The 10,153-nt window shown below is 42.1% G+C and overlaps 2 protein-coding genes across 3 annotated transcripts; one reads left to right on the top strand and one right to left on the bottom strand.

The window, feature by feature from the left end:
- Window positions 1-289: 289 nt before the first annotated feature.
- On the top strand, window positions 290-6,752 carry bzw1a (basic leucine zipper and W2 domains 1a). 2 transcript variants are annotated; one of them, XM_029134568.3, is made up of 12 exons: window positions 290-402; window positions 1,993-2,066; window positions 2,170-2,346; window positions 2,560-2,654; window positions 2,802-2,867; window positions 3,263-3,398; window positions 3,514-3,623; window positions 3,712-3,882; window positions 4,191-4,337; window positions 4,908-5,046; window positions 5,612-5,734; window positions 6,037-6,752. In XM_029134568.3, exons 2-12 carry the CDS (start codon window positions 2,003-2,005, stop codon window positions 6,066-6,068), a joined length of 1,260 nt encoding a protein of 419 aa, XP_028990401.1. In that variant the 5' UTR covers window positions 290-402; window positions 1,993-2,002; the 3' UTR covers window positions 6,069-6,752. The 2 variants fall into 2 exon arrangements, with proteins under 2 accessions (XP_028990401.1, XP_028990410.1); XM_029134577.3 differs by lacking the exons at window positions 290-402; window positions 1,993-2,066 and having other exon boundaries at window positions 2,269-2,346; window positions 2,560-2,565.
- Window positions 6,753-7,173: 421 nt separating this feature from the next.
- On the bottom strand, window positions 7,174-9,633 carry si:ch211-246m6.4 (basic helix-loop-helix transcription factor scleraxis). The gene is made up of 2 exons (XM_029134880.3): window positions 8,858-9,633; window positions 7,174-8,582 (listed from the first exon to the last, which is right to left on the bottom strand). Exons 1-2 carry the CDS (start codon window positions 9,410-9,412, stop codon window positions 8,547-8,549), a joined length of 591 nt encoding a protein of 196 aa, XP_028990713.1. The 5' UTR covers window positions 9,413-9,633; the 3' UTR covers window positions 7,174-8,546.
- Between the last annotated feature and the right edge of the window lie 520 nt (window positions 9,634-10,153).

The raw sequence follows: 10,153 nt of genomic DNA, 5'->3' as shown, positions 1-10,153 counted from the left end.
TAAGTACAAGTATAGCAAAAAACTCTTAATTTTATTCCTCTTTTTACTTTAGGATAAATATTTTTATTTTTATTTCGCGGTAGGCTCCAGCAAACACGCGACCCTACACAAAGGCAACATAGTCAAGGCATTTGACTGCAAATGTTCATTTGATTGATAAACATACATTACATACATATTGCATTAAAATATAACAGTTATAGACACATTAAGTCCACATCTAATCAAAATGAGTTGTATTTGAGTATATTTGTTGAACTGAAAACCCTTTAAATCGCGCATGCGCAGCGGTTGGAGCCTGCAGAGGTCCTGACGGTAAGGTCTTTTTGTTTGGGCCGCTGAGAGACTCGACACTGTTTGATTCCTCTGGTTAACAACCGTTTTTTATCTGCATTAATTTCGGTATGTACGTGTGTTTCAACGTCTCCGACGTGTTCTTGCGTTCTAGTTGTCCTTCCATTAATGTTTTTTTCAAAATTAGAAATACTCTTCCTAAATTGGGAATGTTGCTGTCCTCTGCACTGCTGTGGAGTGATTTTGGTTTCCTCCACTTCGGCAAGCTAATTAGCGTTAGCGCTACATACTTCTAAACAAAGGATATCGTGGTATTGGTTAAATATATGTGATGACATTTCGACAGTAATTTGCTGTGTAGAGGAATGGTTCGCCGTATGATTATTAGCGTTGAATGAGCCTTTCGGTAATTAATGACACATGCTTAGCCGGTCAGCTAGCTAGGTAGCTAGCTTGTGGGCCCGGCTAGGCTCGACGCATGGTGAAGGCCGTAGTTTGCTGATGCTAACATGTACTTAGCCAGCTGTTGTGTGGGGAAAAATGCCCCTTTGATAAGGCTTTCCTTAATAAGCCATTGGTACGACTGAGCGAAAATACATTACGCATCAGATCTACACGCCCTGCTTAGAACTGTGAATTCTAACACCTGATGCAAGTACTCAATCACTAGTTCCGTTGAACGCCCTCGTCATGTCTTTTGTTTTGCTTTAGCCGATGTGGTGGTATAATCAAACATTTGGGAAACTCTTTAAATCATGTCATCGACGTAAAAATAAAGCCTCTGAATTTACACGACTAGTCTAAGTTTGAAAATATCTGAACTCAGGTTTGTGAAAGGATGCTTTTGTCCTTTACCTCAAACATAGCAAGGCTTCTTTTTGAAAGCGGAATGTTTTGCATTTTTTACCCATTGTCTCTGCTGTTTTTTTTCCTCATAACGATAGTGAGTGTGTTTTTACATAGACTGAAACTTCAGTCTTGCACAAACCCTACTTGCGTATTACTGCAAGAGTATCTATAAAACCTGTTGCCTGGAAAAGAAATTACTCAACATTAGATTACAGCTTTAATTTTTGGAGATTGAAACACTAGTATTATTGACTGCACGATGAGGTTGCTGCTAGACATTTTAAAGCAGAATTTGTTCTCGTTCAATGTGAGGATTGTCATTTTCCTGGTTTCATCATTGCAAAATTAATTTTACTTGGTCTACTGTGTTTTTTTTATTATTTTGTTATGTTTTTATTTATTATTAAGGCTTATAATTGGATCAAATGATTTTGAAATATGGCTCGGTTTTTGCTAAAATGTTATAGGTCAAATGAATATTTGATCAAGAAATCAATGAGTTCTATCATTGGGCCCCTAATGTTTATCAATGATGTACTACAGAATAGTCCACACAGAGTTTCTTTTTTTCTAAGACTATTTATAGCAACTAGTGTGTGGGCCCGAATCTAAAATGCCACTGCTTCTAGGTTAACGCACAGTAATATTTTAAAGATAGCACTGAAAGTTTCTATTGCGTTTAGGAATTGTTTAGACAGTTTAGGGCAGTGAATTTAATTACATGGTGTTCACCCAAGTCCACACCCAAAAGATGGCAATACAAAGCATGAAACACTGCATATCATTCTCACTGTTAACCACACAGTAAACTAAATGCTGTATGGCATTTTGAATTTTCTTTTTCTACAGGGTGTCTTTTATGAATAATCAAAAGCAGCAAAAGCCAACGCTAACCGGCCAGCGTTTCAAAACGAGGAAAAGAGGTTGGCATCATTTCTGCTTTTAGGTGTATCTGTTTGTCATGTAGAACTATGCATAATCAATGACCTTTTCCTGAATATCAACATTTCTGCTCTGTTCCTACAGATGAAAAGGAGAGATTTGACCCTACTCAGTTTCAAGAAAGTATCGTACAAGGCTTGAACCAAACTGGCACTGATTTGGAAGCGGTTGCAAAGTTTCTTGATGCCTCTGGCGCCAAGCTTGACTACCGCCGGTATGCAGAGACACTCTTTGACATCCTGGTGGCCGGTGGCATGCTGGGTGAGTTGTCTTCAGATGCATATTTAAAACAACTGTTAGGACTTCAAAAGTAATTATATTCATAATCAGCTACAATATGGCTACAATGTTTTTACAAACAAAATGTCCCTTTCACATACATTTCTGCTGTTCACTGGTAAAGTAATAAAATAGGCTTGCATATACTGTGGTGGGTTTTCCTAACCTAAATTGTTCTTCTTTGTTGTATTGCAGCCCCAGGTGGAACGCTGTCTGACGACATGACCCGCACGGAGTTCTGCCTCTTTACGGCACAAGAAGACCTGGAGACAATGCAAGCATATGCTCAGGTATAGAAAAATTGGCAGACACTGTATCAGTTGGTCACTGGTGATCTTCTGCTTTCCAAGCTGTGCTTTACCAATTGAGCTTAATGCATAACATAATACATTTGTCTGAATTAAGTTAAGTTTGTTTTTTTATCGTGCCAAAAACAGGTTTTTAACAAGCTGATCAGGCGTTACAAGTACCTGGAGAAGGGTTTTGAGGAAGAGATCAAGAAGGTAAGTGTTCTTTTTAGCAGAGTCCTTGTGTTCTAAATTCACAACTTGTCTTGCTGGTGGAACCTGATGTCACTTTTAGTGTGCAGTTTGATCCATCATTCAAACATGATGCCACTGTTGATGGTTCACAGCCAAAAACCTTGAGGTTATCAGAACGTAAGCTGCAACTAATGCTATGACTCTAAATCACATTCACTTTGTCTTTTATTAGAAAAGCATTTTCCCAGAATCAAATGATTTTATGCAGCTACTTAAACAAATGAAATAGCTTTCATTCACCATAATTATGTGAACTGTTGGGTTGTCAACAGCGGAATGCAGATTGTCCTGGCCCAATAAAAATGAAGGTTGATATTGTAACACGCACAAACAAACCTGTTTTTCTTTTTTTTTAGCTCCTGTTGTTTCTGAAGGGGTTCACTGAGTCTGAGCGTAACAAACTGGCCATGCTGACTGGCATCCTGCTGGCCAATGGCAACATATCAGCCTCCATTTTGAGCAGCCTTTTCAACGAGAACCTTGTCAAAGAGGGTGAGAATAACTTAATGGTCATATCAGACAACTGTGAAAAATTGATTCCGGTCATAAAGCTGTCTTGCGTCAAGTACATTAGCGACTCTACTTGTAACGTCTTGTATCTGTTCAGGTGTCTCTGCAGCCTTCGCGGTCAAACTGTTCAAGTCATGGATTAATGAGAAGGACATCAACTCTGTTGCTGCCAGCCTTCGCAAAGTTGGAATGGACAACAGGCTGATGGTAAAGAGAGGTTTAAAGCAATTTTGGTTTTGCATCTGGTTGTGTTAAGATTTTTCTATACAAACCTATCTTGATCTTTGCCCTGCAGGAGCTCTTTCCTGCCAACAGGCGAAGCTACGAGCATTTTTCTAAGTACTTCACTGACGCCGGGCTTAAGGAGTTGTCTGACTTTGCCCGCAACCAGCAATCTATTGGCGCCCGCAAGGAGCTGCAGAAAGAGCTCCAGGAGCAGATGTCCCGCGGTGACCCTCAGAAGGAGGTAAGTTGTTTGGATTGTGGAAGCTAACGGACAGAAATTGCACTGACAATATGAAATCAAGTTTGTCCGTCTGTGGTACAATGTAGTATTAATAAAATAATAGTAATACAGGACAGTAACCGCTGAACAGCATAATAACATGGGCAGTAGTACTGCTAGTGCTGATAGTGGCCTTAGAGTAATAATTTGTGGAGTTGCTACTAATGAAATTGTTCTAGTGTTTAAGTTGTGACAATTTTGATAGTCTGGACATAGCCAAGTTAAATGTGAGGTTTCTTTAGGGGTTTTAATGAATGTTTCTCTCTCAGATCATTGCCTTCACCAAGGAAGAGATGAAAAAGGCCAACCTCTCTGAGCAGGCCATGATTGGCATCATCTGGACCAGCGTGATGAGCTCAGTGGAGTGGAACAAAAAGGAAGAGCTGGTGACCGAACAAGCCATCAAACACTTGAAGGTGGGTTGTGAACATGGTTAAATGCCTTAGATACAGTGAAATTAAACACAGTTGAACCTGTAGACAAATCAGTTGGCCAATAACTCATTATCACAAATTACAGCAACTGCAGGTTGTGACAAGTCTAAAGTCATTTAGTGTTTATGATAAAGCACACAGGCAAAAGATTTAATGTACTTCTTCGCAAAAAAATTGAAAGTGGTCTAAGTTTTAGTAGTTGCATGACATTTTACCAGTTCCTGTTTGTGTTAATTTTAGTGTCGTGGGCTGGATGCATTCTCAAATAAGCAACTTTGTGTGGGCTGCAGTCATCATTTAGGCTGGGGAAAAAGACCATGTAGTTGTGGGCACTCCTGCTGGTTCAATGGGGGCCACTGTCCTGCTAGTTTTCAAACTATACCTGCTAAATTAACCCCCAGACTGACCGTTTTTGTTGGGTTTTTTTTTTTTTTTTACATCAACTAACTAAAGAAGAACCACAAACTTCTGTTCCTAGACTATGAATCGGGCTCTACCAGGAAAGACTGATCTTCTCTACGGTAACTTTACTGTTGTCTCTTGGTCTTGCAGCAATACAGCCCTCTGCTGAAAGCCTTCACCTCCCAGGGCCTGTCCGAGCTTAGCTTGCTGCTGAAAATTCAAGAGTACTGCTATGACAACATCCACTTCATGAAGGCCTTTCAGAAGATTGTGGTGCTCCTCTACAAAGGTTGGTTTTGCCTCCAGCGACTGCTGGGTCCACTATACATTTGAGTGGTGTTCCACAACAATATAAGATATTTGGCATAGGAGAAACATTTAGGCCTCAACTTTCAATATTACTTGGACAAATTAGTTTTTTTTAACATACTCTAGTCCAGTAGTTCATGTATGTATGTATATATTTAATTAAATTTATAATTAAGCTTTTATCTAATTATATCCATTAAGAAACCGTTCTTGACAAAAAGAACCTGGCTTGTCATAAAACTAAGTCTGGTAGTAATTTTGATTGATTCAATGGTACATGTACAACAGACCAACTTAATGAGGCAACATATTTAGAGAAATCAGAAATAGAACAGGCAGCTCTTCAAGAATTTATCATTGTTAGTTCACACCCTGCAAAATTCATAAATCTCCATAGAGATCTCTTTGTGCTAAATTTATCTGCAACACAGAATCTATCACAATGGACTTAACTGATGTGACAAACTGTTTGTCAGAGTTCATCTAGGCAATCCTGGAAATCCCAACAAAACATTGAACTTGTTTGCTTGTCATTTCTTTTGTAGCTGACGTATTGAGCGAAGAGGCCATACTTAAGTGGTACACGGAAGCTCATGTCGCCAAGGGGAAGAGTGTTTTTCTAGAGCAAATGAAAAAATTTGTCGAGTGGCTGAAAAATGCAGAGGAAGGTAAAAACATGTTGCGCACTTACACTTTTGAGTTGGCAGAAACCTGATACTTCACCAGTATCAGTAGTTAGTTTAGTCATAAAACTGGAAATATGTTTGGCATTGCAACAACTCAACATTTTTGTTCTTTTAATCATTTAAAATTCCATTCATTATCATACAATTCAGGCCTGCAGCCTGGTTTAAAAACTTAAACATATTTTTTTGTCTTTTTTTTTTTTTTGTTTAAAAAATACAAGCAAACTCTTGAACGTTTCCAAAAGTAAACTCTACGGTCCTAATTAAAATCCTTCTGTCTTCAGAGTCGGAGTCGGAAGAAGAGGAGGCAGACTAAGACCTGTCTACAGATGAGGTGTTTCCCAATCCCTTTTATTTGTGTTTTTTTTTTTTTTTCTTTCTTACCCATAATTAATTAGCAGCAGGAGCAGTAGAATGTATTTTCCTTCTGTTACTTCCTTCCCACACAGACACATCCCCTTGTACCACTCCACAGGATTTAAACATTTAAGCTAATTGGGGGGGGGGCTCTGTCCTAAATAACATGTTTATATGTGATGGTGTGTAGGGGAAGCAGACTAGACAACTAATCCTTTTTTTGGATTGTTATTCTCGTAATGCATTGTATAATTTGGATAACAAACATTCCATGTGTATAAATCTGAACTAGTATTTGGTTAAAATTTAAGTTCACTTTTTATTTATTTTAATTTTTTTCCCTTCTCAGTCATGTGTCTACGAGGCAGACAAAGGTTTATGTAATTTGGCCAGTGCCCCCTCCCCCTTCTGAATTTTCTTTGCCCGTCTCATGTTTAGACTCTGTACGGTTTTGAACTCGGCCTTCTTTCTTGACTTTCGGGTGAACCTGAAACCATGTGTCGAGGTCTTTGGTCAGTCTATCTGAAGACGCGCTCCCCATGTGAGATGCCTAACCAGCTAATGGATTATTTGGTTTCTACTTTCTTTAATCTGAAACAATTTGACTTTTTTATGAAATAAAGATTATTAATATGGTTAAGAATTTTGCTCTCTGGCTTTTTTTTTTCCAGCCTTATCAGTTGACAGATTTTGTTAAACCATAAGACACCAAATTTTTAAAGGCTGAGGTTTAAGGTCCAGAATTCATTCAAAGTCAACTGCAAAACTAAATGGAAGTGAGTAGTTTACTTTTGGCTATAATTGATCAAACAACTAACCTAAATTATGAACAAATTTAAGGTCAGTAAATGAGGACTCTATCACATGGTGGGCTTCCTAAAGCCTGAATGTAGCGCTCAAATGGAAACTAACATTACAATTTATGTGTAGAACAAGGAAAGTGATATTGTTAAAATTAATATACAGTTTATAGCTTTAGAGTACCCATATTTTAAGAAAGTAGGGAAAGAAAACTTCTACAAATTGGAAATACTGCGTTTAGCACTGGACAGAAAGGCCAAAGATACAATCTATTTGGTTTTATTATACAAAAATACATTTCTCTTGAAGCAGCTTTTTAGTATCTGCAATGTGCAAAGTACACAGTTGTCAGGCATTCAAGTACATTTAAATACAGTCATTTAGAAGTAGTTATTTGTGTTTGAGACATGGCTTTGAGGTAGTGTGCTACATTTCTGTGGTAGGTCTGTGAAATTCAGGTGGCTGTAAATAATACTGTCCAAATAAGTGCAAAAGGCAACTAAATGCATGTACTCACAAATATCACAGTTTCATGCTTTTAAGGTGAGATTGATTGTGCAACAACGCAAAGGTAAACATTTCATTGTGAGACATTGATCAAGAGTTCAAACAAAGGTCAAAAGTTTAAAAAAAAAAAAAGTATGTTTCTCAACATTGTACTGAAATCCAAGAAGTGAACTGGTGCTTCTAGTTATTTACTGTTTATTTTTGTCTTTAATTATTTTTTCAGGTTTTGATATCCCTTTAGTTTGGGCTTTGATAAAAATCTAAATCCTTCCTTGACTTCAGTTACATTTAAGGCTGCAAGTACGTTACAGCTGAAGTGGCCAAAATCATACCATTTTCCTACCAAGTGACACGTGCTTTTAATGGACAAAATCAAATCTGGACTTGATTTCTGATTTTCCCACTCTGTGAGATCTGGCTCGCTTTGGTGTGGTCCCAGATCTAAACCATACCTGACCTTTGACAATATGGCCACCAAAAATGGAAATCACAGATTTTGTAGGAGCTCACCTCTGTGCACATTACATTTTGCTTGTCATTGTCAAACAACCTATGATAAAATGACCACAGGGCAGACCAACGATAGCCACTTGACAAAACCTCAGTTCAAGACGTATTTGATTAATTATCAACCTCTAATGTGCATAAATACTAACCAATAATACGTCGGAACGTAATGTACAAGTACAACAAAGGCTTTAAAATAGAGCAGATCACAGCTGTTGTTGAAGTTCGTAGTCCTGACCGCTAGGGGCAGCATTGGTTTCTCTCCATTATTGTAATATTTCTGGCATTTAAGGTAAAGGGCAGCTTAAACGCCACAAAAGGGACAGCAACCGCTGCAGAGGCTGCTCCTCAGTTACCTTCGTGTGCCTGAAGGCAACATGGCTTTTTTATGGAGGGGGGGCTAGTGGCTAGTTGGGGATTTGTACTATTCGTGTAGACTAAAATAGCCCAGCCCCGTCAGGTGCAACTTTACACATCGTTTCGGGTTTCGACTCAACCAAAACACAGTCTGTGAAGCACACGGGCGTGAACGGAAAGTGCCTTTCAGTCTTAATCCTGTCTAATCCAACATACACACAGTCCACGGATGCGCTCCACGTGTCACCATCGTCCAGGCCTGGTGTCATACAGCAGCCGAGTGTTTCCCTCCATCTCTAAACTGTGGAAACAGAACCAGAGTTCAAACACAAAGAGGCTCAGCGTAAGTGCAGGTTTCTCCTAATGACGTAACGCGTCACGCAGAGTCAGGTACATTTGCTCTTTGTAATGCAGCCCCTTCATTTAAGTCTATTAAACTATTAGAAACTATTCATATAAATATTTAATGGACTTTAAAACTGCAAAATTAAAACGAAAGACACGAATAATAGCCTGTTCGGCGTTTTGTAGGTGCGGCTGACCCCGGGTCAGTGTTCACAGCGGACGCTCACTCACCAGCTTCCTCTGGTTGCTGAGGCAGAACGTGCAGATGGGGCGCAGCGACGTGGCGCCGAGCGCGGCGCCGCCGTGCAGGATGCCGCGGTAGCGGAGGCACGGCTGCCCGTCGCGGCAGTCCTCCCCGAGCAGCAGCACGTTGGCCAGGTGCGAGATGTAGCTGGAAGCCAGTCGCAGGGTTTCTATTTTGGACAGCTTCCTGTCGGCGGGCTCGGTGGGGATGAGCGTGCGGAGCGCCGTGAAGGCGGTGTTCACGCTGTGCGTCCTGTCCCGCTCGCGCGCGTTCGCCGCCTGTCTCTGTTTGTTGACGCCGGGGAAGCGCGCGTCACCGCCGCCTCGTCCTCCCCCGTCGCCGCCGAGCCTGCGCCGCCTTCTCCGCCTGGACGCGCCCGCGGCCCCGGCCTCTCCTCCCGCGGGTTCTCGCGACGCCGCGCGCGGGCTGCCGCCGCCGCCGCCGCCGACGGACTTGGCGTCGGAGCTGTCGCTGTCGCTGTCCGTGTCGTCCAGTTCGGAGGCAAATCCGTCAGGCTGCGCGGTGCCACCCGTGGACTTCATCCTGACTCTGACTCCGCGCTCGTGTCTGTGAAGCTGCTGGGTTCGTGCGGGCGGCGGCTGCACATTGCTTTATCCTGGGGGTTGAAAATAGCAGCGGGGGCCGAGCAGCTGCCGCCGATCCGGTGACCGAGGAGGCGCGCGCCGGCGGCAGGCATGCCATTCAGTGAATGACGGCTCGTTTCTGGGTCGCCAGCGCGACGCGGAGAAGGCAGGACAGGTGGGGCGCGGGGAGGGGGGAGGAGGATGAAGAGGAGGAGGAGGAGGAGGAGGCACCTGTTGCGCTCCGGAGGATACAGGTTTAAATTAGCTTCACCGTTATGGTGCTTTCCCTCAAGGCTGAATGTTTCACACTGGTGTTCGCATTCACAACATTTACCAATAACGACATAGAATTTGTGCTGACTCTATACGATTTATTGAAAAAAAAAAATCAAAGAAATCGCTGCGCAACATTTGATCAGGGCGTTAAAACGTGTCCACAGTCTTCTTACACGCGCCGGTGTCCGGGTCCAGCTTCGCGGCCTCACCGGACCCTCAGCGTCCGCGCTGCGCGTTACCGGTAGCTGCGGGGTGCGTGTTTCCGTGTCTGCTGGCATCCGGGCCGGAGCGTAGCTCCGCCGCTTCGGCCGCTTTGGCTCCGCGCTGCCACTGAGTGAGCAGTGCAGGTGTCGCCTGCAGCGTGGGCTCCGCTCCACCTTGCCCAGTGCCATCTTTGGGGGTGGATATAAATATCTGAGCGCA

Source organism: Betta splendens, chromosome 2, assembly GCF_900634795.4.
Source record: "Betta splendens chromosome 2, fBetSpl5.4, whole genome shotgun sequence".
Classification (NCBI taxonomy): domain Eukaryota; kingdom Metazoa; phylum Chordata; class Actinopteri; order Anabantiformes; family Osphronemidae; genus Betta; species Betta splendens.
The sequence above is the reverse complement of the archived record's forward strand: the minus strand, read 5'-3'. Positions and strand labels throughout refer to the sequence as shown.